This window comes from Aethalodelphis obliquidens, unplaced genomic scaffold, assembly GCF_003676395.1.
Source record: "Aethalodelphis obliquidens isolate GAN/ISIS:26980383/991018 unplaced genomic scaffold, ASM367639v1 scaffold29, whole genome shotgun sequence".
Lineage (NCBI taxonomy): Eukaryota > Metazoa > Chordata > Mammalia > Artiodactyla > Delphinidae > Aethalodelphis > Aethalodelphis obliquidens.
In genome coordinates this window covers 12191474-12217501 of record NW_020837973.1, presented here as the reverse complement: position 1 = coordinate 12217501, position 26028 = coordinate 12191474, and the positions used below count along the sequence as shown (strand labels likewise).

At 47.3% G+C, this 26028-nt stretch overlaps 1 protein-coding gene and 1 long non-coding RNA gene across 13 annotated transcripts in view; one reads left to right on the top strand and one right to left on the bottom strand.

Annotated features, from left to right (window-relative positions):
- Positions 1-3375, top strand: part of LOC113630157 (uncharacterized) — a 58049-nt gene extending 54674 nt beyond the window's left edge. For all 10 annotated transcript variants that reach the window (XR_003436843.1, XR_003436846.1, XR_003436849.1 and 7 more), the window contains one exon: positions 2777-3375. This is a non-coding gene — a long non-coding RNA (uncharacterized LOC113630157). The remainder of the gene's footprint in view (positions 1-2776) is intronic.
- Positions 1607-25568, bottom strand: OTULINL (OTU deubiquitinase with linear linkage specificity like). Of its 3 annotated transcripts, XR_003436839.1 has the most exons (9): positions 25389-25562; positions 10214-10373; positions 10096-10127; positions 9899-9990; positions 8975-9124; positions 6179-6307; positions 4987-5256; positions 3875-4175; positions 1607-2132 (listed from the first exon to the last, which is right to left on the bottom strand). XR_003436839.1 is itself a non-coding variant. In XM_027125338.1 (8 exons), the coding sequence occupies exons 1-8, from the start codon at positions 25450-25452 to the stop codon at positions 4002-4004; spliced, it is 948 nt and encodes a 315-aa protein (XP_026981139.1). In that variant the 5' UTR covers positions 25453-25568; the 3' UTR covers positions 1607-4001. The 3 variants fall into 3 exon arrangements, 2 of the variants coding, with proteins under 2 accessions (XP_026981139.1, XP_026981138.1); XM_027125338.1 differs by having other exon boundaries at positions 1607-4175; positions 4987-5133; positions 25389-25568; XM_027125337.1 differs by having other exon boundaries at positions 1607-4175.
- Between the last annotated feature and the right edge of the window lie 460 nt (positions 25569-26028).

Below are 26028 nucleotides of genomic sequence, written 5' to 3'. Positions count from 1 at the left end.
TATACTTTATACTATACTATATAGTATAAAAGTATAGAAACCTAAGTATAGTCAATACTAAGGTAATGAAACAATATTCAACTTATGACAAGCAACCCAATAGACCATTAAAGTTTTAGAGCTATAAAAATATATATTTTAAAAATTTACACAGTAACGATTTACATAGTCTTAAGCAGTGTGAAACACATTCTTATAAAGAGAATCACACAGCTTTAGAAACTTGCTATTTAAGAGAACTAATTCTGAATTAGTCATTCCTTTATTCCTATTTGTATAGGTTTTCACATATCAAGTCAGTTATCAGTTAAAATACAGGGCTTCCCTGGTGGCGCAGTGGTTGAGAGTCCGCCTGCCCATGCAGGGGACACGGGTTCGTGCCCCGGTCCGGGAGGATCCCACGTGCCGCGGAGCGGCTGGGCCCGTGAGCCATGGCCGCTGAGCCTGCGCATCCGGAGCCTGTGCTCCGCAATGGGAGAGGCCGCAACAGTGAGAGGCCCACGTACCGCAAAAAAAAAAATACCTTCTTTAATGTGGATTCCCAACATTTTCAGAGTACTCATAAATTAGATTTTTTTTTCCTCCCCAAGGCCTGCTTGGACAGAATTAAAATGGTCTTTCTTAGATCTCATTAAAATATGAGAAAATCATCTGATATATAACAAAAACAAATATTTCCATCCAAAATCCATTTGCAGAAAGTCCCTGGAAAATTAACAGGAATGCCCCTGATCTGGGCTGCTTTTGTCTTCTGGAGGCTGGGCTGAACCTATGCTAGCTCTGTCTTGGGCTCTCCCGTACACCAGAGAAGGCCCTGGGGCTTTCCCCTGGCTCCCCCGTGGGTGGAAATGACTTTGGTTCAGGGCTGTGAAGGCCCACATCCAAGAAATTCAAGTCACTAAGGTGGCCCTGAACTAATACAGTTTCTTGGGGACCTTTCAAATGATAGTGTTCCTAGGATGAAACCAGAAGCCATCTGTAGTTATTTCTTTACTCTGGAGACAAAGCAAAACACAATTTGCATGACTCATTTGGTCACCTAAACCTCCCTCACATTGGACTTTACACTGAGGGTCTTTTAAGGCTAGAGGAAATAGATTAGAAGGGCACGATAGAAAGATAAAGTGAAAAGGAAAAGAAATCCAGGTACCAGGCAGGGGAATTAAACTTGCTTATCAAAAAAGTCAGTCTTGAAGATAAAAGTTCTAAGGATGGATGGTGATAATAGTTGCACAATGTGAATGTACTTAATGCCATTGAACTAAACATTTAAAAATGGTTAAAATGGTAAATTTTATATTTTAAAATATAAAATATATTTATATAAAATATATATATAATTTTATATATATTTTATATAATATATAAAATAAAAAATTTTATATTTTAAAATATAAAATATATATATTTTACCACAATAAAAAAGTCAGTCTTGTACTAATATTCATACAACCCCTCAGTGTGGACACACATGGCCAAAATTTAAGAGAGAAACTTATTCTAAAATCAAAAAAGGACAAGGGCATACGTTTTCATTTTTGCTAAAATTCCTCTCATCATTTGAACCCTATAAGGCTAGAGAGACATTAAATGTTGGCATCACACAGGAAATTCACTTCCAATTTATTGTTGGCATTTAAAAGTGGCGCTAATTTATATGCAGTTCCTTTTAATTAGTTTGTTACATTCAATTATACAACTGAATTAAAAACATAAAAACACCCAGTACCTCTTCCCTTAAAATCTTCTGTTTTGATGCTTTCCCAAAACACAGCAACTACTGAGAAGTCGTCTTTATTTTTTACTTTCGAAATGTTTTCCACAATCTGGTCTTGCCCCTCTTTTTAAAGAATTCTTTTCCCACCCTGCCCCATCCGCCCAACATAGTTAAGGATAAGCATCATGGGTTGATATGTCACAGAGTTATAGGCTGCCCATCCCTGTGAAAAAGTTCTTCCTTTCAGTCCTGGATCGATGTGGAAATCATTGCACCGGATAAGGAGATGCCAAGGCCAGTGGGAACACACATGTGCCAGGTACATACCTGGACAGGCTCAGGTGGAGCCAGGAGTCCGGAGCAGCAATTCTACGTGTATCAGTCTCAGCAGAACTGCTGCAGGCTGTCATCATATCTGCTTGTGAACACAGAAGGGAGAGTTCATTTTTTCTTGGTCACAGTAACACATCAAGGGGATAACGTGCAACAGTGTCAATTCAATGACGGGGGTGATGCACAACCACAGATGCCTCCAAGCAGGAAAGGGCTGTAGAGATCTAGTGAGAACAACTGCTTCGCCTGCCTGTCAAGGTAATGCACAGCCCCTGGATCTGAGCTCGTTGCTCTCCAACTCTTCACCCAGAAAACAAAATGACAGCAGGCACAGCACTGGCTTATGTAGTACATACAGAAGAATCTGAATGCTATTTTCATACACCACAGCATTTAACATACCTCTTTTTTATTTACAGTAAAATATAGAAATGTGAGAAAACGTTAGCGTCAAACATGTTAAGACGTTCTTAGAAGGGATATGTAACTTTGAAGTAGTAGATCATTAGCCAAGATTTTAAAGGTTATTTTGTATTCAATATTTGTTGAAATTCAAAACAGACGAGCAAAGTACCTCCAAAATAAACATTACCAAAATAAACAAAAAGTATTTCCAAAATAAAGATGATCAAAAGCTAGTTAGCCTGAGTATATTAGTTGTCTACTGCTGCTGTAACACATTACCAGAAACTTAGCGACTTAAACAGCATATCTATCGTCTTACAGGTCTGTAGGCTAGAGGTCTGACATGGGCTCCACTGGGCTAAAATCAAAGTGTCGGCAGGGACGCGTTCCTCTCTGGAGGCTCTAGGGGAGAATCTGTTCCCTCGCCTTTTCTAGCTTCCAGAGGCCGCCCACGTTCTTTGGCTTGTGGCTCCTTCCCGAACCTGCAGTAACTTTCTTCCTGTATATGCTGTAAGTAACCAACGCCAGCCATGTTGCATCTGTCTCTGATTGTACCTCACATTTCCCTCTGACTGACCCTCTCCCAAGCCCCTCTTCCACTTTAAGGACACTTGTGATTATGTTGGGCCCACCTGCAGAACCCAGACTCCTCTCCCTGTTTCAGGGTCAGTGGATTAGTCCCTTAAGTCCACCTGCAACCTTATTCTCCTTTGCCATTTAACCCAACATATTTACAGGTTCTGGGGATTGGGATGGATTCTCCCTACACACATTAGATACACATGTAAATACACATTAAATATACCGTTTAATATTTTTGTGACAGTATAATAATTGTCATTCAGTTGCCTTAATCTACAGAATTTATCTTTTTGACCTATCTAAAACATATTAAACTGGCCAGATGCAATAGTAAAAAAGAGACAAAACAAATTGTACAACATTACAAAGTAGTGGCTATGTGTAAGTATGTGTTTAGATATGTATATATAAAATTATACATGTTTATGTGTATGTGAGTGTAAATACACACACACACACACACAATATTAAAGTTAATCGAATGGTTCTGGAAAATCAATATACCATAGAGATCCCTGGGAAGGTAATGCTTATAAAATAAGGCCATGTTTATGAAGATCCCAAATCAGTCAAAGACAAGATTCTTAACAAAGAACATCAAGATTATAGACAAAGCAATTCTTTCCCTTTAGTCCTTTTCCCCTACTTGTTTTTTTCTCGCTTTCTTCCTGTTCTTGTTCTTCCCAAACTAAATGTCCTTGTGCTCTGTTGTGTGTGAAATGACCAGAGCCTTTACAAACAAGGTCAAACCACCAACCCACAAATGCATTAGTGCAAGGGCTCTGGAGGAAATCACTGGAAACAAAGGGAAGGCACGTGGGTCTCTGTCCAGTGTACCTGTAATCCTGGAGAGGGAGGTCCCGATTCCTCCAATGGCAGCAATACTAGCTTTGCTTTTCTAGAAACATGACTTGCAAGTGTGACCACTGTCACCGGCGAGAGCTGGTGCCCGGTCCAGGCAGACTTAAAAGACAGGAATGTGATAGTGGCAGTCATTCTCGGTCAGCAGGGAGACCTCCGGCCACTCCCTGAGCGACTCCTCTGGGTAGCAGACTTCAAAGTCTCTGGAGTTAAATCTGAACAGTCTGAACACTTTTATCTTCACTTCCAGGGAGTATCCAAGTACAGACAGATCAATCTGGGGACGAGACGAAAGAGAGGTCACAGATACACATCTCCAAATTCCCACCTCTCACCAGCGGAGGGCGAGTATTCTTCTGCCGCTCATGAGATGATGATGTATTTGCTGACCCACACATGAACCAGGGAGGGGGCACAGAGCTGGGGAACGAACGTCCGCTGCGTGGAGGGCAGGGGACAAGCAGAGAAACGTCTCCGGGGAGTAGCGTGAAGAAATCACAGGGAAAGCTGCCTGGAAAAAAAAAACTAATAAAAGGAATGCTTACAGTAAAAGTTACACTGTTTTTCCAATGGTTTTTTTTTTTATCGTCTTAAATCAATTTTTATTAAAATGTCATGATTTTGAACACCTCCTAGGAAAGGAAAGCAAAGCAAAACGAAAGCCCTTTTCTATGGGGAAATGAAAGCATTGTCTGGACTTCTTTTAAAATTTCAATAACTTCTACTTGTCTGCACTAAGTAGCCAAATGCTCTCCCAGATGTTGCCTCAGTTTGCAGCTGGACTTCCTCCTGGGTAACCTCTGTTGTGGGAAAGCCTGTTACTGCCTGAGAGGCAGCGGGAAGGTCAGGAACGCTCCCACGACTGCCATTCGCCAGCCACAGGGCTGCAAAGACGCAGCCGCCAGCATCGGGCAGGAAGGTTTATCACTCCTTTTCCTCACTTGAGGGCAATCATACCCACCCGCCACCTCTTTGCAGCTGGATTTATCATGGCTGAAAGCAAACTACAAACAAACAAACACCTATGTGCTCAAGTGTTGCCAGCATCGTCCTTCATCATACACACACGATTCTTCTGCCCCATTTACCTGCTCTAGTCCACACGTGTCACCTACAGAATTCAGGTGATTCATCATGAAGCTTAAAGGGTCGGAAGAGGTTTCCCGGGTAAACAGGAGTCGAAAAAGACTGGGAATGGCCTTTGCGGTCTTCATTTGTTCATAAGCCTCAGTGACCTGATAGAGCATGATGAACTTCAGAGCTTCGTAAAGTTTATATTCCAGGACAGCATCAGAAAAAAGGATGTTGCACATACTTCCTCTCTTGTGATAATCTTTAATTCCACTAAATTCAGTCCACTAAAAACACAGATGTAAAGTGAAACTTAAATGGAAAAGGTGAATACATAGACCATTGCATAACTTTTAAAGTACTTTTATAAAACAAACCAGAGATTAATAGAGGGGAGTCGAACTTTAACTTTTCATTTTATATCATCTGACACTGATTTTTTTAACCCTAAGTACTTATTTTACATTAACAAAATATTTCATTTAAACTAGTTTTTCAAAAAAGCACCACCTACTCGGTAAAATACTAAACAGGTCAGTTTCCTAAAGCTGCCTCTAAGGGTGTTGGGTTACACAAAGGACTTTCCAGTGACGAACAGTACTAATTAGTATTCTTTCTTTACCACTCACTGTGTGCCAGGGCAGAGTAGAAAGCGATCTACGTGCATTCTCTCATTAAATCCTCACAATAACTAACTGTACAGGGTTGAGACTATTCACATTTTAGTTTTACAGATCAGAAAACCGTGGCACAGAAATGGTATTTCCCAAGGAGGATTCATTTCAACGATCTAAAATCTGTGTTTATTCAGAGCAGGAAAAACAATCTTAGTCAAATTATAACATCTGTCCTGTCCCCAAGTTACTAATAGGCACATTTCAGAAGGGCATTTCCCAGTGCCTTGTCTGGACCTTGCACCACATTTTTCTGGGGAAACAGCAGAGCTACGTGATTGTTAAGGTTTCCCGGCCAGTCCACAAAAGCCCTCTTAGCCCGTGATAGGTGTAATCATCGCATAGAACAGCCTCGCTCCCGTTCATTACTGGGAAGGACACAGAAGAGCAGGGAAGGAAGTGGTCAGCTGCTGGAAGACCATTCCTGCCCCACTTCCTACTAGCGGGGCGTAGAGCGACATGCCTGGCATGAGAGAAAAGGGGCTGTGTGTGGGGTGCATGCTTTCATTCCTAGTTTTCCCCCCTAAAGACTCACCTGTGCTTTCAATAATTCCACACATTTACGTAATTTTCCAAACACATTCGAACCTGTATACTTCTCAGGACCAAAACTGTATTGCTGGATCCAATTACAACCTTGTGAAAAGAGCAGTTTTTCAGGAAGCTTAAAAAGGAAGTAGATGCCAACAGTGATCAGTATCTCAACATGTCTGACACACAATTTGGAATATGTCACAGGAGATAATCTTATCCCATTCAGAATCTTCATTTTAAAAGACTATAACAACAGTTAAGTAAAAACATATAGTCTTTTTTTTGTGTGTGTGTGTGTGTGTGTGTGTGGTACATGGGCCTCTCACTGTTGTGGCCTCTCCCGTTGCGGAGCACAAGCTCCGGACGCGCAGGCTCAGCGGCCATGGCTTACGGGCCCAGCCGTTCCGCGGCATGTGGGATCCTCCCGGACCAGGGCACAAACCCGCGTCCCCTGCATCAGCAGGCGGACTCTCAACCACTGCGCCACCAGGGAAGCCCTATAGTCTTGTTTTAGATTTGTGGATTAAGTGATTTGGATCATCTTCTTAATTCACAGTTTCACAACTAATGAAAATTACGTCTACAGAAACAATCTTTTTGGATAAAACATTTCCCGAACTTCCTAGGTATACCCTTTTAGAAATTATTTTTAACCAAGCACCGTTAGAGTAACATAGTATATCAGGGGAATGTAGATTGTACAAGGATGCACTTTGGGGTTCAACCTAGCTCTGTCACTCTGTCACGCCTGCTGAGAGATTACTCACCCAACACTGTTTATGTAACCTCTTAGCCTCATCCTCCACTGTAATGGAGACAATGACAATTGTCAAAAATCAATGACAGTACTATCCATTTTGCAGGACTCTTGTTGGGACTAAATAAGATTACAGAATACATAAGAATCTGATCCATTGTGGGTATCTGATCCATTTTCCCACCCAGCTGAGCTTGTGGAGCCCAGGGCCTCAGCTAAGTTCTCTGTCCTCAGCAACTAGCAGCAGGGCTGGCACACAGCACACGCTTAACCGCTAGACGCAATTAAACTACCACTAAAAACAGCTCTAAACAAAAGATGGTAAGGAAATAGACCATGTGTAGTCATATATATGCAAATACTCTATATTTCTTTGCTCCTCCATCCTTAAATGTACATCTGTGGTTAGGCATACTACATTCAAATAAAAATTAAGGTTATTCATAAGACTGTGCTGCTTTAACTGTTAAGAAAATGAAAAAAACAAGGTACTGACTGGGAGAAAATATTTGCAAATGACATAGCTGATGAAGCACTCATATTCAGAATATATAAAGAATTCTCAAAGCTCAATATTAAAAAAACCCAAACAACCCAATAAAGAATGGGCGGGGCTTCCCTGGTGGCACAGTGGTTGAGAGCCCGCCTGCAGATGCCGGGGACACGGGTTCGTGCCCTGGTCCGGGAAGATCCCACATGCCGCGGAGCGGCTGGGCCCGTGAGCCATGGCCGCTGAGCCTGCACGTCCGGAGCCTGTGCTCCGCAACGGGAGAGGCCACGACAGTGAGAGGCCCGCGTACCGCAAAAAAAAAAAAAAAAGAATGGGCAAAAGATCTGAACAGAGACTTCTCCAAGGAGGTAATGTGGATGGCAAATAAGCACATGCGAAGATGTTCAATATCATTACCCATTAGGGGAATGCAAACAAAAGGCAGTGACACAAATGCACCCCTATTAGAATGGCTAAAAAAACAAAACAATAAACCTGAGAACGTGGAGCAACTGGAACTCCGTTATTGGTGGCAAAATGGCAGAGCCAGTTTGGAAAAGAGTTGGCAGGTTCTTATCAAGTTAAACCTATCATGTGACCCAGCTATCTCACTCCTAGGTATTTACCCAAAAGGAATGAAAACTTACGTTCATACAAAATCCAGTATGGGAATATTTATAACAGCCTTATTCATAACTGTCAACAACTGGAAGCAATCTGCGGACCTCCCTGGTGGCACAGTGGTTAAGACTCCACGCTCCCAGGGCAGGGGGCCCGGGTTTGATCCCTGGTCGGGGAACTAGATCCCACATGCGTGCCGCAACTAAGAGTTGTCCCACATGCCACAACTAAGGAGCCTGCGAGCTGCAACTAAGGAGCCCGCCTGCCGCAACTACGACCCAGGGCAACCAAATAAATAAATAAATAAACTGGAAGCAATCCAGATGTCCTTCAACTCATGAATAGATGAACAAGATATGTGACATTCATATCATGGAACACCATTCAACAATAAAAGGAGTGAACTACAAATCCATGGAACAACGTGGATGAACTGCAAATGCATTATGCTAAGTGAAAGAGGCAGATTCAAAAGGCTACACACCAAATAATTCCATTTACGTGACATTCTGGAAAAGGCAAAACTAAAGGGACAGAAGACATATCAGTGGTCGCCTGGGGTTGGGGGTGAGAGAAGGATTGACAAAAAGGGATACAAGGGATTCTCTGGGATGGAGGTTACATACTGTGCTTGTCAACACTCAAATAACCATAGAGTAGAAAAGTGAATTTTAGCAGACCACCTAACTTATAAAGGACGGATGCCCTTCTCCAGAAAAGATGCCGGCATTAAAAACAAACAAAATTGAGTGCGACTATCCTTCTGAGATGGTTTGTTTGCAAACTGACATGAGAGACAGAGGACTGGGCTAAAGGGCCTTCAGTCTCCTGACGCCCTGTGTACAGAGCCACCCACAGGAGACCCCGAGCATCTGTGTTGCAGTCCCCATCAGTGTTACCTTTCCCGAATTTCCGGTGTGAGAACGTACCTTCGCAATATCTTTTTCTTTCATCCAGGATGGGAAAGAGAGGCCGTGGCTGAAGATTTGGAAGAGCACCGACCTTAGTGCGTCGTAGTTGTCTCTCCTTACTTGTTGAACACATTTAATATGCCGCCGCCAAAACAGCTCCTCATAAGCCTATGAGCACGAGAGGAGAGGCTGTCTTTAATTCCACTGGATGAGAGAATAAAGAAAGCAAATCCACTGCACCTTCAGCAGGTGTTACTCCCAAATAAAGTGGACAACAGAAACAAAACAATTATAAATTATGAACGTGAACACGTGTAATTTTCAAGTGACTTTTGTGTGTATGGAGTCCATGTCATGCTATTTTAGTTGGTAACTTCCTGGAAGCCCAGAGCCAGGAAATGTCATTCTGGGGAGATGATGTCTACAACTTGAACACAGTGAAAAATACTATATATACTTTTAAGCCCATGCTAAAGTGTCATTTAAATGTACTTTTCTTTTTCTTTCTCTCTCTCACTCTCGTTTTTTTTTTTTGGCTTTAGCTAGTGACAAGGTTGGACAGCACTGCTGGGAATATTTACCAAGATTGGTCTGATGGAAAGTTCTAAAAATCCTCAAAATGTTTTATGTCAAGGTGCCTGAATCCCTTCAAGGACAGAAGTCTCCACTGCATGTGCAGATGTGTTCATAGGCTTGGTCAGCAGGGAGCTGAAAAGGGTACAACGCTCAAGTGTCCTGAAATTACGGGCCTAACTTACCCAAGTCCTCGAAGGCACTAGCTCTAGGTGAAAGGCCTGAAGGCAATGTCTAGCAGCTGTTTGGCTTTTAACTAGAGCCACAGCTGTTCTTGGTGCCACGTTTGGTAAAGCAGAATGGAATGCGTGTTTCCCGATTTTTACACACAAATTCTCCACCCACCACGAGCTGTATAAACAGACACACCTTCCTCATCAGCTTGGCATGGGGTGTCTCTCCTTTCCATTCTCTTGCACAATAACTGAGTAAATCAACTTCTGCCTCCACACTGAGGTTCCCTGGACCAAATCAAAGATACAAGGTGGTGAATTTTCCCTTTCCTTTCCCTTCTTGAACCCTCTCTGCACTTTAAAAATAAGGAAACTATGCATGAAAATATTTACTTTTGAATCTCCTCTGCAGATATCCAATCCACCTAAAAGATAAGGGAACGATAATATCAAAATTCTATTTTAAACAGCAAGGGCATTTTTGAAAATTAAAGATGACATAGCCACATACCTTTTCAGCCGGTGCCCTAAATATAAATGTAGCCTTCTGAAGTAGCAAAGGATGCCCACCAGAAATGAAACTGCCAGTGTCACTGACCCCTTTCCTACTCTCCACGCGGTATCTAAGGCTTGGCTGGTGACGAGTGTCCAGGAGTGCACTTGGTCATTTCCTACAAAAATTTAATAATAATAACACTGTATAGCATGGGGAACTATATTTAATATGCTCGATAAACCATAATGGAAAAGAATATAAAAAGGAATGAATATATGTGTCTGAGTCACTTTGCTGTACAGCAGAAATTAACATTGTAAATCAACTATACTTCAATAAAAAGTAAAATAAATATACATCACAATTACACAAGCCTGCTTTGTTTAAGGGGGAAAAAAGATACACTGGATAATTTTACCTGTAAAGAGTCTATCATTGATTTAAATAAACATTTTTTAAAGCATTTGAAAATTCAATCTAAAGATTAAAGAAACACCTAGTTCTCCTATAATCAGTGTCATATATAAAGATATCTTTGTTCCACAGAATTCAAGAGGAATAGGGAACATAAACAGCATGGGTTTCGGAATCCCTCAGACCTGAATTTAAAACCCATTTCTCCTACTTACTCAGCTGTCTGACTGTGGGACACCTCATTTCTCTTCCCCTGAATTTTCTTGACTGTAAAATGGGAGTAAAAATACTGACCTCGCTGGAGAAAGATGTAATGAAATCATTTAAGAACTAGCACAGTGCGCCTTGCACTGTGTAGAATATCTGTTAAATCCAAGAATGATCAAGGGAGTCTGCTCAGCACCGAGCCCACAGGAGTCAATCACACCAGGGGGGGTCTCCTGCCGTGTGGCCACCACCCACTTTTGCCCACGGCGATACTCGTAGGTCATTATGGGGCATAACACATGCCAGCATCTGAATGCACAGAACAAGACTCAGACAGCAGGCACAGAGACATGGTCTCCAGAAAGTGGGCCACTCAGAATAGTCGTGGATGGAGCTAGGTGTGCAGCTTACAGGGTACACTACGATTCCTGATGTGACAGGAGAGAAAATTCACAGGCCAGGAGAGCCCAAACTACGTACTTGCAATATTTTACTATGTGCAACAGATTCCTAATTATATTATGTCTGAACATGTAAAATGCTGAAGTACAAATGAGGAAGAGAACTTTTGAATGGTGGCCAAACCTCCTGGGGTTCATTGTGAAACAGTTCCCTCCCTGGCACATTGGTTTAGTAAAATTCCAATGATTAACTGTAGTAAAAGCCTCCTGGATTCGGAATCTACAAGTTTAGCATTTTTGCTCGTATGGATATTTGATATGCATATCTCAGTAAAGTTGCTATACATTCTCAATAAATATATATACTCTCAATAAAGAAAGAATTTACCAGCAAATAAAGAAATAAAGTTACCAGCAAATAAAAATATGCATGTTTATAATTATTTAAAAGTACATTTTTTTATTATTCAATTAAACTATTTATTTGTAGATCGTTGTACATTCATACGCAGCTCTAAGAAATAAGCTTACAAGAGACAGAGAGACATCATGTACCCTTTACTGGAAAAGTACATTTTCAAAAGCAGGTACTTACCTGTTTAGAACAATTGATTGGCTGTTAATTATGTATTTACTTCTACCTAGATACTTAGTACAAAGTTTTTAATGAATTGTTTAAAAACGTAAGCTATAATGCCTTTGCATCTATAATTCAGACTTTTATTAAAGCCTACATTATTCTCCTTAAAGAATGTATAATATTTTAGTATAAAGAGAGAGCATCATATGTATACACAATCACTGCCTTGTTGACGAGCATGTGGATTGTTTCCCAGCTTTTCACTTTTACAAACATTTTCCTCCAACAGTCCTCGTGGACTCACGGTATCTTTTAGGATAATTTCTAGAAGAGGAAACTCTGGGTCAAAGGGTGTGCACATCTCCAGATGTTACAGATGTTGCCAAAGTGCCCCCTCAAACAGCTGACACTCCCGCCACATGTACGAGCCTCCATTTCCCTAAACCCCAGGACCGGTTATGATTTCTCACTGCAGTAACACGTTCATAGTTCTTCCTCCGTGAAGAGCCTTTTGGAGCATCTGCCTGCTTCCCACCGGGTCGTCCTGGGTTTTGTGTGGACTTGGAGGGCTTGCAGTCACTGGGCTGGGGGCTGGCTGCTGCCCCCTCCATGGGGCACTGCTCTCATCTGCCACACACAGACTCCAATCGACGTGCTGCATTCTTAAAAGATACTGCCCGGCCCCTCGGGGCATTTGATTTGAGACCCCTGAAATGGGGGCTTCTCCTGAGCCTGAGGCCTCTCGACAGCTGCCAGGGCCTCCATGGGGACCCACCGCAGATTATGGTCTCCTCACACCTATACACACGTGCATGCGCACGCACGCACACACACACGCACACACGCACACACACACTTCCCTAGCCTACCGCCCTAATCCTTGAAATTAAACCCACCTCCAACCCAAGAAAGGGCGATACGATCAACTTCTCAGAAAAAAACATGTGAGGGCTGAACACCCCCTTCCCACGCAAACCAAGAACACGAGCCTAAACTCCTTGCATCCACTCTACCCAGTGCAGCCACGGGTACTAGCCAAGAAGGGCCAGGGAGCGGATCAGGGGGGCTGGTGTGGGTACCAGGGAGCGGCCTGGAGGTGGGACTCAGGAGGTCACAGGGGAGTGGGCTGCAGCTCAGAGAGAACCCCGAGGTGTTCACATAACTTCATATGGAAATATTATCAGGAGTGGGGCTTTGACAGTTTAAAAGAGCTACAGTTTGAGCTTTTGCTATGTGCCAGGCCCTGCAGCAAGCGTTTTACAGGAATTGTCTCATTTGCTCCTAGAAACGCAGTGGCATAAGGAGGCCCTGGTCCTGCAGTACACGGGGTGGGTGACTCCATGCCCCCAAGTGCCTGTTCCTTAACCCCGGAAGGGAGGGCAGCAGGACAGCCCAGCGCCGGGGACGCAGGGTGGCTCAGGGGCTCCTCTCGCTGCCGTTACCCTGGTAACACGGAGGCCCCCTTGGAGCTGCGGGATGCCCCAAGGAGATGTTGGGAAAAGTGCCGAGCTCATGGCCGGGCACACGGCAAGTACCCAAAACATGTTCATTATTATTTTATCACCTGAGGACACTGCGAGGGAGAGAAAGATGAACTAAGCCGCAGAGCTAGAATTCAAGCACACGGGACACTGCGATGCAGAAGCTGGACGCTGTCCCACTTGCCTACCCTGCCTCTGAATGATGGAGCTGAGTGAATCCCATGCCAGCTCTGCTACAGCAAGTGGAATCCAGGCTATTTAAAAAGAGAGTTTAAAAAATTTCTCCTGCATGTGTCAATAACTGGATCACAACTCAAAACAACAGACAAGGAGGAGAACACCATAAATGAGGCACCCAGCAAAATACTATCATGATCACAGCTTTGATGATCTCCTGAGTCAAATCTCATTTCCCCCAAAGCAGCCGAGACGGGATAAGATCTTCCATGTCAGAATCTTCCCGGGGTCCCCCTCGGCCAACCGGCCAGGGAGAAGTCAGCACCCGCCCGCCCAACTTCCCCTCCCCCGCCCGGTGCCCTGCCTAACAGCGAGCTGGCCTTGGGGGGCGCCCCCTGGACTAACAGGAAAAGAGAGAAGTTCCACCACCATGGAGTCAGTCTTTCAACATAATAAACAGAGGAGCGAGAAGAAGGGCAAGAAACAAGGGGAGTAGGGGACGAGGGGTGGCTTTGGCAACGAAGAGGCGGAAAACAAGCGTTGCCAGGAATTATGGATTTGATCCTTTTTAACGCTCATCAAGAGATAAAAATGAAATTTCTTGTTAACCCTTTCGGGCTGGACCGCTTGGGTGGTGGCTGAAATGAGGTGATACATGAGGCACCAGGCATTCCTGTGACAGCGGAAAGTGGACGAACTAGGTCTTACACATCCCCCCAGTCATCAGCATTACCACCTGCTGAGACCTCAACCCACACAATCCGAGGCAACCCTTAGGCAGTTGCGATGTCCTTTGGGTAATGACACCAGAACCTGCTGAAGCCAGTAGTGTGGCCATCTGACGCTAAACTCCGATCTGTGATCACTCAGACTGCATGTGGCAGATGAGACCATTGACTAGAACTGAAAAAATAAGAAGCCACTGTTCTTTTGTGGTAAAATTCTACTCAGCCTTTTTTTTTTCCATTCTCTAAACTGTACCAAAACTGAAATAATTCAAACACTCAAACAGGAAACCAAAAAGAAAAAAACAAACCTGAAAACAAAACTTAAAAGACCCAGAGGAGCCAGGAAACCGAGTGATCACCCTGACAGCACTTGGCCCCAGCCTCAGGCGCGCTCTCAGGGAGAGCCCCGGGGCCTGGCTGGGGCCCGGCCCCTGCCCCACAGGCCACCCCTGGGGCTGCGGCGGCACAGGGAGCTCGCTCCGCCCTCGGCTCCTCTGCCCCCCCTCCCCCGGGGTCCCCCCCCTTCCCCCGGGGTCCGGCCCACTGACATCTCCTGAGGCAGAGGAGGAGATCAAGGGCTCCGGGGCGGGCTTCGCGGTGGAGACTAGGCCTGAGCTAAACAGTGGAAAAGGCGACCTAATTTCGACATTGGAGACAGCAGGGGCAGCGAGACACACAACATGGGAAAATCACCTTGTTGAAAACTTTAAGGTGAAAAATACTAAATTTAACATAATAAATACAACAGATATTTCTATCAGCTTCAATGCCATGTTCTGGCTGATTAGCAGGAGATGGTAGGAAGAGTGGCCAAGAGAGATGGATGGGTTAGGAAGCAAATAGGGCCTGGGACGGCCGTGCCCCTTCTCTGTGGCAGGAGTGGTGAAGGGATGGGGGCGCCCCAGAGAGGAGTAACCACAGGCCACGTGGTACAGTGGGCTGGGAGCGGCCCGGGAAGCCCCCCTCCCTCCTGCCCCTCGCCCTTTGGTTATGCTACTTCTTCCTACCCTGGGCTGGGCGCCAGGCTGACAGGCAGTGAACTGAAAAGACACATGCTCTGGCCCCAGGGAGCTCTTGGTCTGGTGGCACGAGGCTCTGCTGTCAGGAAAGGCTACTGGTCAGCTTGCCCGGGCCCACAGGTTAGCACGTCCTGCTGTCGGGGTCCGGCTAACGCGAGGCCCTCATGCTGGATGCCCAGGTGGGTCATCTCTCTCCGAGGGGAGCTCTGAGAACCTCAGAGGCTCGAGAATAAAGCAAAATACGGTACATCCGTCCAAACATGTAAACTAAGCAATATGCAAACAGAGCGATAAACATACAGAACAAATCCTGTTAGGACGTCAAGGCTTCTGAATAACTTAGAGCAAATGGGAGACTCCTAGAGAGAAGTCAGCGCAGTGGAGTGAAAGGCTGCGTTTAAATGGTCTTGGCTCGTGCAAAACCATAGGTTAGTTGGGTTGTTTTTTTTTTTATCAGCTATGTGGGAAAGAGAGCAAATAACCTCTTAATAAACCTTTGAAATGGTGAGGTCAAAAGACTTTCTACACATTGGAATTTCAGGTACTAATCCTGCTCAGTTAAGAAACAATGGTCTCCCGCTTAGTAGAGTTCTATCACCAACAACTACAAGATCAGTATCGCTGAGGAAGAGAACCCCCAACGTGAAAGTTTTTATCTCGAAAGTCATGACCAGCGAGACACACAAGGGTAGCCCTGTCGTGCAACCAACTTAACAAGGCTATGCGCGCAATCCCACGTCCCGTGGGACTGGGCACGCTTCACCCAAGGCTCCTGCCGACCAAGAGTCACAAAACACAGCAGGAAATGCTGCTTGCCAAACACTGAGGGGACTGTGTGCGTGTTTTTAGTAACATCATAGCTCAGAGTATTTTCATGTACTGGGCACAGCGTTCGGTGTGTTAAGTCCCACCCGTCACTTTAATTTTCTAACCATGTGGCAGAGGTTTAAAACCCACCCAACTACAAAAGCAGTAGGTGGGATAGGCTCCGGGGACCCCAGAACTCCAGGTCACTGTACCCAGCCAGGCAGACTCCCTGTCCCTGGTCCGGTGGAGACAGCGGGCTGGCAGAACAAGGCCGGGACCCAGTCTTTATTCTGCCATTTTCTAGCTGCAGGACCTCAGATGAATCACTTTGTCTCAACAAAGAGGCGAGCGGTTGGTGTGACCAGATCTGTCACCACAACTTGAATAGTTGCTGCTTGGCGTCACGAGGAACGTGTCTGATTCTTCCTCCACACGATCTTTGACAGAAACACGGGATGCTTGGGCCGAAGGGGCTGGAATCCCACTGGTTCTCCAAGGCCTGAGTCACACCAGGCCCTCAAGCAGAATGAATCTCTCCCCCAGTTCCCCCCTACACACACACACACACACACACACACACACACACACACACACACACACGCTGTCCACACTGCAGGTGGGTTCCGGTTCAGTGGATTCATGACTGTGTCCCCCACTGGCTGGAAAGCACTTTTGAGGTGAAAGCCGAAGCTTAGTTCACTGTGGACCTGGCCACCTGATGAGCTGTCACATGCACACTTCATCTTTGAAGCCCAGAGAAAGCAAGCAGAAGCCTGAACTTGAACCCACATGTTCTGACTCAAGGTCAGAGCCCTTTGAATTAACTACACAACTGCCCTTCCTGAGTAATTCTCTTCCAAGAATTCAAAATAATTAATAAGCATGAACTCGGAAGGCAGCTGTCATTCCCACTGTGCCTTTTTCTCTTCTAGATCAGACACTCCCCCTTCTCTCCACCAGGCCTCACTTGACATGATTTGGTGGCGAGGGGCAGGGGGGTAGTCTCTTCACCACCCTGGTCACTCTTCTCGGGACCCACCCCACACTCAGAGTGAGACCGCAGGTCAGAACACACTGTCCTGGGTGTGACCAAGCGGGAGAGAATTCAGCCACGTAACCACTTCTTCATGCTCCATCGGGAGTCAGCAAGTTTTCTGTGTGGGGTCAGAGAGTATTTTCGGCACTGCCAGCCGTATGGTCTCCGTCCCATCCACTCAGATCGTCCCCGACAGAGGGGAAGCAGCCATCAGACAGTACACTGCGGGTACTGTGGTGTTCCAAGAAAACTTTTTTACAGACGCTGAAATTTGAATTTCATATAAGTTTCACATGTCAGGAAATGGTATTCTTCTTTTGATCTTTTTTCCAACCATTAAAAAATGTAAAAACCATTCATAGGTCACAGGCCATACAAAAACTGAGTGGGACAGATGTGGCCCATGGGCCGTGGTTGGCCTGCGATTGTATGAGTATTCAGCCTGCCTTCAACCTAAAGCCGTTTAGACCTGTTGCTGGAGCACATCTCCCCATCGGCAGAAGGGGGAGAGAGAAAAGGTGCTATCATCCCACTGTCCTCAAACCTCCAGGTGGAGGAACTGTCCTGGAGATCTGGTGCTGGCCTCCACCCCTCTACCCTCTCCTCTTCCTCTTTCTTGAGGGAGGAAGACTTACCTGATGGCAGGTATAAGACCCTGTGCTCAGCTTAGCCCCCTCCTCTCCACTAGGATCTGCCTGCCTGCCGAGAGGTGCCCTTGGGGCTGCTGTCTCTCTGGGAGGGAGGCCTGACCTTTGAGGGGAGAGTACAGTTCAGGCACTGCCTGCAAGCCCATCTGGCCATATGACTAAGACATAGGGATTTTATCACCGAGCCGGCATTTTAAAAATCCCTGACTTCCATGTCCACCTTTTAGTTAGTTCAGAACCTGGGAAGGGAAGCAAGGGGTTATCCAGATTGCGTGTGCAAGCTCTGTGCTTTTTCGACCCAGGAGCTGACACACAGCCCTGCTAAATTTCACGTTACTGGACTTGGTTCACTGCTCTGACCTGTCATGGCTTCCGTGGTGCTCTGTCCCTGTCTCAACTCTTAGGCCTTTAAAAATTAAGCTTGTCTTCCACATCCCAAAATAGATCATTTATGAACATGTGACCAAGAGAGAAATAAGGTACACCCTGAGACAAGCCACTTTCGCTGCAGTGATTTTTCCATTAATCAGAATCATTTGGCCTCTGTCGCTAGTGGTTACTCATCCTTCTAATTGGCTTCCCTTCTCCAATGCCATTTTCCGCTCTGAAGCCAATGGTGTGTGTGTTTTGTTGGTTTGTTTTTTGTATCTTTTTTTACATTCAATGGACGTGTCATCTCCTATTCAAAAATCTTTCTGGCTTTTCTTACTTATAGGAAGGACCCACATCCTGGCAGCCAGTGGAGTCATCTGGAAAGGCCTCTAAACAAGTAAGAGAGTGATGGGGCAACGCCTATTGCACCATCCTAGCCACAGGCCTCGGAGAGCTGGTTTTCCTGTAACCAGGGACCAGCCTCACCACGTAACCCCAGCCACTGGTGGAACCAACTGAGAAGTCGGGCTGGGCCCACCACTGATGGGAGCCCAGGGCGGAGGCTCCCTGTCCTCCTCGCCTAGTCTCTAGCCCTCGCGGACCCACCTACCTTTACGTGGTCCTTCAGATCTGCTCCCCTGAAAAGAAACCAGAGGCTTCCAAACAAACTCGCCAAACATTATAGAGCATTGTACTCAAAGTCTATTGACAGCGACATCCTTACCAGCTGGGCACTCAGAAAGACAATCCTCGGGCCCCGTGGAAGCAGAATCTGTGTTCTACAAGATCCCCGGCGATTCAAGCAGAACCAGAGCCTGGGAGGCACCGCCACCGAGAGGGAACCGTCCTTGCCCTGGCTCTACCTGTGGAGAATCTATCTATTGGCTGGGCGCCGGGCTTTTCTTTAGCTCCCAGGTGATTCCAGTGTATCACTGGCGATGAGACACACTGCTCCGGAGTCAGGGCTTCCTCCGCCCTCGGCTGTTTCTGTTAGCTCAAATATACTATCATGTGCCAACTGATTTCCAAAATTACCCTTAGGGGAATCATGCCAGATAGTCTCACTGGTCATGTAATCCAGCTACAAGTAAGTGCTGCCTGTGTTTTGTGTCTCTTTCCCTTTGGCCAGGGTGGGGCTACTTTTACTAGTCAGTTGCTATTTTTCCAAGGCTGGGATCTATGCCTACCTAAAAAAGAACTTTGCTGAAATTAATAATCAAGGAACCCAACTACTAATGTGACCTCCGGGGAGGTTGACCAACTCCTCCTGGCTTGCCTGGGACTCCCCCAGTTTTAGTGCTGAAAAGCTCCTCGTCCGAGGACATCCTTGGTCTCAGGCAAACCAGGACGGGTGCTCACCCCACCTCCAGGGTCCCCCTTGGTCTGACCCTGACTCTTCCCTATTCTCTCACCTCTTCCTCTGGCTCCAGGATGACTGGCGGCCCTCAGTTCCTCCATCAGGGCTCACTCTTGCCTCCCGGCCTGCCTTTGCCCATGCTCTTCCCTCATCTGGAATACTCTTCACTTTACTCATTCTCCAGCTCTCAGCTCAAATGTCACTTCCTGGGGCCAAGCTTCTCTGACCCAATCCCAACCCCCAGGCTTGGTCAAATCCCTGCTAACTCTCTCACAGCACACGGTGTCCTTTTCCTTCACAGCACTCGTCACAGTTTATACAACTGTGTTTGTGTTTGATTAGTGTCTGTCTCCCTGTGTAGGTAAATGTCTTAAGGACTGGGACTGTGTCTGTTTTCTCTCTGCTTTCCTGGTCCCTAGAAACATGGTAGATAGTTAATAAATATTTGTTGAATAAATGAAATGAATCGATGTAGTCAGAATCCAGTCCACATGTCTCCACGACAGAGACTGCCGGCCAACCCCAGTATCTGTTCTCTCTTCTTCCACAGGAATAGAATCCTGACTTTGGCTGGATACCTAGCTACTCAGAATAAAGGCTACATTCCACCGTCCCTACATGCTGGGTAGAGCCATGTAAGTGAATTCTGGCCAAGAAGTGTTATGGGCAGTTTTCAAAAGGTTCTGTTGAGAGGAGTGTGTACTCCTTGCCCTCCCTCCTCCCTACTAGCTGGAATGTAGGTGTGATAACTGACATTCAGCAGCCATCTTGGATCAGGAAGTAGCTGTGGGCGTGAAACCCATGCAGGGTGGAAACAAAGTGGAAGGAGCCTGGGCCTCTGACACTACGGAGCCCATTCCAGCCCTGGGGAGCCATGTCTGAGCTTTGCCATAAAAGAAATAAACTTAATTCACTTATTTGGGGCTGTTCTGTTATTCCACCATACCTAATCCTGTCTAACAGCCTCTCTCTTGCTGGTCCCTTCTGACTTCTAACATGCATGTCAGAAATGGTGTGGGAATTCCCTGGCGGTCCAGTGGTTAGGACTCCACACTCCCACCGCAGGGGGTGCGGATTCAATCCCTGGTTGGGGAACTAAGTCCCACAAGCCGTGTGGCATGGCAAAAAAACAAAAAAGCAAAGCAAAAAGAAAAAAGAGAAATGGTGAGCCACCACTCTTGTTTTCCCTTCCCTTAAATACACTCATGTAAATATAACGCAGGAAGTGAGGCTGTGAAGCGGTCACCTCGTGGGATGGCTTCAGGGCAGTGGAATGAGCGGGCCCCAGGGAGTCAGGAACTCAACTCCAGGTCTGGTCCTAGACAGTCGAGCAACCTGGACCTCAGCTTCCTCCCCTATAAACAAACACAAGGAGGCCAGGCCACTCAGCGCCATTCTCCTCCAAATGCCTCTTTATGTTAACATGTTTCAGAGTTATGTTAGTGGAATGGTCACGTTGTGGTACAGGCACAGGATTTTAAGCAGTTGTGAAACAACCGAGGTTCAACTAAACTCAAAACATCACTCAAAACGTGCACTACAGGAAAGACGCCTGAGCGTGTACAGAAGATACATGAGACCTTGACAAATGCCAGCAAATACTTCACCCCTGAGACATGCGTGCTTAGGTCTGCATGTCTATTACACCAGCTGACCTGAAAGCAGAATTTTGATAAAGAGCCTTTTCCGCAGGGCTTGCGTGGAACCCCAGTTTCTAAATGACAGCAAGAAATAAAAGAGGAAGATTGAGGAGCCTGGGGGAGTGGGGAGGGAAAGGAGAATCGTACCTTCACATGTTAGAGGCTCCACACTTTGAATGAATCAATGAGGTATATGTGGGAGAAGATGCTGGAATATCCAAGCATGAGGACCAGTGCAGTACAAGGTAGGTCTATAAGCAGTGGCTGTACCAGTCCTCTGTCATGACAACCAGCTGAGTATCCCAAACTGAGTTTAACAAATGTTTAAGAAACAAAAGAGAGGGATACACCGTGGATAAAACTGATCTAATAAACTCTCAGTTTGAGAGATTTTTCTTTTTATTTCAGATTTCAGAGGAAGGAATCGATGCACCCAAGGCTTGCACTGCTTCAGGTGCAAAACTGAGGGACCCAACATTTATATTAATAATTCGATTGGCTACGTTTGCATTTCAAGGTGCGAGGCCAGCCTTAGCTACGAACTGAGCTCCCAGTTCATTTGTTAAATACCAGGTAAAATGACACAGAGCTGATTGGGTCTGCCACTCAGCCCTTCACAACTGGATGGCGACTGACTGTCCTCACCCAAGCCGGCCTGGCTGGCCATCTCTTCCACTTCTCCCGTCCCCTCAGCCATTCTGCTTCTTCCACAGCATTTCGACCTATCCTGGCAGGCGATTTGGAAGACACAGAGCACTGTTTTCCTGTCACTTTAGAAATCTCACAGCAAAGTTGAGGCCTTCTTGTCGCAGATCAACAAATATACCCACGATGTGCCTGGTGTCACTCTAAGACCCAGGGAAAGGTTCTCTCTTTACAGGGAAGAAGCTCAGTCCACTTCTCTTCAACTTGGGAGACAAGACGCTCTGGGGAACCTTCTCTGCCCCGGCTTAGGGGAGAGACACACAAGGTTCAAAGCCCGCGCCCCTACCCACCTCCACTCCTGAGCCACTTGGGAACGAGCCTGTGCCCATGAGGTCCTCCAAGCCTGGGGGGAACAGGAGCTCAGGTCCACTGTATGGGCACATGAGAAGGAAGGACGCTTCCCCCCCCCCAGTGAAAAAGACAGCTGTATGTGATTTACATTTAACAAGATTTACAGAAAGGGGTAGGCGTGGTCCTGCGCTCCTGGCCCCCCCAGATCTGGGCAGTGCCTCCAGGACAGCCTGACAGGCCGAGACCGGGACCCCCAGGTCTTCTGGGTCCCTTCCGGCCGCCTGGGCCTCAGCGTCTGACGGCCAGCTTGACCTCTGAGGTGGGCCCACGGCACAGAGCCCACCCGGAGTGCAGGCGCCCCACAGGCCAGGCCAGGTCGGGAAGGCATCTTGTGGCTCTGGGGGCCGCAGGCACTCAGACCCCACCCAAGAGGCCAAACCCAGGTATCTGGGCAGCTGCCGGTGCTCAGGGAAGTGGGCTGGGATTCTGCTTCTAAGTTGGGAGAGGACTCTTGAGAAGCTAACTTCCAATTATCGATACATTATTACTCCCTCTGCCAGAAGACTAACCCTAACTAATATTCAATAAAAATCAATAACACTGGCAAGCAGAGACAGAGCTAATAAGGTGTTTTAAATTACTATGTATCTAACATCCAACAGTTCCACGTAAACTCAAAGTCAGAGTCACCTGGTTAAATCGACACTGGAAGACTCACTATTAAATTCTTAATTCAGAGGTTTATTGAGCATAGCATCTTACGTGCTACAGTTTCTGGGATTGTTGTTTATTGCCTGGGAATCCCAGCAACAGTACTAACAGACAAGCGTCCTTAGTCTCCTAGAAATGAACATAAACATTTTATCTTCCTCTTATTTTAAACATGATGGCACGTCTATTCCGGCTCAGTTAAATGAAAAAGTAGAAGAATAGAGTATGACTAGAACAAAAGATCACTGGAAAAATGAGTGTATAAACAAAAACTTCTCCCTGTTGACTTACTATAAAGTGACATTTAAGTGTTCTTCCATTCAATTAATTACAAATCAATAAATGTGTATATAACCTCCGTCTTGAGAACAGATTGTCCTAAGTAACTGAACGTGGACCAGAGGATTCAAGTGGGCAGGAGAGAAAGGTCAGATACACTAGTCCATTAACTCCTTTAAATGGTACATAGAGACTTCAGAGCCACATATAAAGAAACACACGTGTAGGAAGTTTTAGCTCGATAACGATGACTTTTTCTCCCGGGCACACACCTGTGAGTTCCCTTGAGCAACAACAATGGTATTACGTTGATAAGCCAACTTTACTTTAGAACAGCTTAACTGCGATGAGGTACCCTTGGAACCTAGAGTGCTCCCAGGTATAAGCCTGACTGTTTTAGGAGACAGAAGCGGGCGATGGTTAAGAACGTGCTGCGGGAGAAGCCAGGCCGCCAGGGCTTAAATCCCGGCACCACTTACTAGCTGGAAACTCTGAGGAAATTCCGTGACCATTCCGAGCATCACAGGACAGTGGTTGTAGAGATTACATAAGACTATGTATGGGCAGTGTCTCCGCGTCCAGCACCGAGAAGAGAACTCCAATACCCACTGCTACTGTGGCAGGGACAACGCTGGGGGCTGCAGACACATAGGACAGCACCCACCTGCTCCGGGGAGCCAGGTGAAAGGTCACTTTCAAATTCAGTCATTGTGCCAATCAAGAATTTCTACTTAGCTAAAACACATGGTGCCAAAACTTACATTTTATTTGCTATTTAATCCATCTCACAGGAACGTAAGAGTAGAAGTATAAAAGTGACAAACAGGCTGGCAAAAAATAGCAACTGTGGACCACTTGGTTGTAAACATTCTCTTGTAGGCTCTGTTGCGGGCATGTGTTTTCAATTGCAGTGTTGGTTTTCCTTTTCCTAAGCCCTCAAACTACTTTTTAAGGAAGGAAAATGTTTCCCTTTAGGCTGGAGCTGAGGAAAGAATTCTCTCTGCGCTCACAGTGCCTGCACACCTTGAACCTGGTGCCGTGGAAGGGAAAATTCCTGACAATTACATTAAGCCAAAAGTAGATACCCTTCCGCGCCCCCCAGTCAGCTTTTCCCAGCTGTGCCCCATCTCCGCTTCCAGCTTTGCTCCACCGAAACAACACAGGGAGAAGGGAAGAAAATCACATATGAAAAAGTTCGGATGGATACACCCCCAGGATTCTATAAGAATCCAAGGTGCAGAAAAGTTGAAAATGAGTTCATTCTCCAAACTTTTGAGGGTGGGAGATACGTCAACCACAGAATTCTAGACTGGGAGGGGCTTTATGGATCAGCTAGCCCAGTGCCCTCATTTTATGGACCAGGACCCAGAAGCTTCGAGGCCCGCAGTCCTGGGCAAAAGGATGTCTAGAACTCATGTCTTGTCTCCTAGAACCGGGCTGTTTTCACCACACCCGACACTTTGCTGTGTGAATCAAAAGTTCCCGCTGGGACCAAGAATCCGGACTAAGAAGCAGTCCCAGGAACTTCCCAGTGACGCTGCGGCACCTGGAACAGGCGTGCTCCCCAAATTCACCAGTGGGCTCTCACCCCCCGGGTGGCCTCCAGGGAAATACACAATCGGGAATGTGCTCCAAACTGAGAAGCAGCTCATCTTCCTCAGACCTGGGGCTGAAAGCATGGGAAGGAAAGCACCCTTCACTCGTCCGGTGAGGGCCCCGCTACGCACGCAGAGGGCAGAGACACCGCGACACAGGTGGCGCGCGGCGACCCCGGCCACCTGTGCCATATACTGTGCTGCCGCTCCTGTCCCTGGTGACATTTTTGTTTCAAAAGCCAGAGTTTTCTCTGTTGCTCATCGAGTCTCGACTGCTGCGAAGGTGTCGGCCACATCCTCTGCCAGCAAAGCGCGAAACCCGTCAACTTCCCTCCGACAACAATCAAGGGCTCGGAGGGGACACCGAGAAGGGGACACCGGCGCTCGTGGGCGCCAGGGCCCGACCCCAGCCGCTGCCGGGGCACCTCACGCCGCCGCAACGCATCCTAGCCCGCAGGACCCGCTTTCTCTTTCCAGGAACCCGCCAGCTCTGCCTCGGAGGGTCGCTCGCTGCCTCGGCCCGAGGGCGCAGTTCCTCACTGAGGGGCGACCCCGCCCCCGACGGCCCCCCCAAACCCTGCAGCCCGTCCCCCTCCCCGCCCCGGGCAGGGCGCCCAGGACCTCCCACCCTTGGGATGGCGGGCCCCGAACCTTCCAACGCAGGGCTGCGCCGACGGCCGGCGGGGAGACCGCTTCCCGGGCGCCCGCGGCCCCCGCCCCGCCCCACCGGGCCCCGGGCCCACCTGCGGCGGAGTCACGAGGTCGTTGCCGCTCCCGCTCCTGCGGGGGGCTCCTCCGCGCCGCCATGGCGGCCGCGTGCTGCTGATGGCCGCGGAGCCTCGACCGGTGGGTCTGTCAGACGCGGCGGCAGCCGGCCGGCGCCCCGTCTCTCTTCCCGGCGGCTGGCGTGCGATAGAGGCGGCGGCAGGGGACCGCAGCCTGAGCTGCCGCCCCGGGAGCCCGCTGGTCGACTGACACACCGGGCCACCAATGGGAGGCCGCGGCGGGGGCGGAGGCGGGGGCCAAGAGGGCGGGGCTTTTAGGGTGGGCGGGGTCTCTGCGCCTTCTGGGTCGCCAGCCCGGGCTGCGCAGAGCCGCTGGTGCTCCGCGGGGCGGGGGTGGGAAAGACACTGCTGGGATGCAAACGCCGCTTCTCGGGAAACATCCTGGGGCTTCCACCTGGACGGGTCCTACGACCTCCCTGGCACTTTATATCGAATGCCCACTGAGTGGGAAGGAAGGAAGACTGGTGGGTGAGATGGTGTGGGAGAGGGACTGGTCCCATTTTCCTTTCATGGCAAGGTTACAGCATTCCCTTCCCTGGCCCATACGTTAAACCGCTGGTCGGTCAAGGTTATGGGTGGGCGAGACTGGAATCCAGCT

Excerpts from the sequence above, each read along its gene's own strand:
- OTULINL (XM_027125337.1), bottom strand. The coding sequence starts at position 25,452 with ATGGCGGCGCGGAGGAGCCCCCCGCAGGAGCGGGAGCGGCAACGACCT. Across the intron at positions 10,128-10,213 it reads TTAGGGCACCGGCTGAAAAG|GTGGATTGGATATCTGCAGA; the intron begins GTATGTGGCTAT and ends CTTATCTTTTAG. Across the intron at positions 9,125-9,898 it reads ATGCCAAGCTGATGAGGAAG|GCTTATGAGGAGCTGTTTTG; the intron begins GTGTGTCTGTTT and ends TCGTGCTCATAG.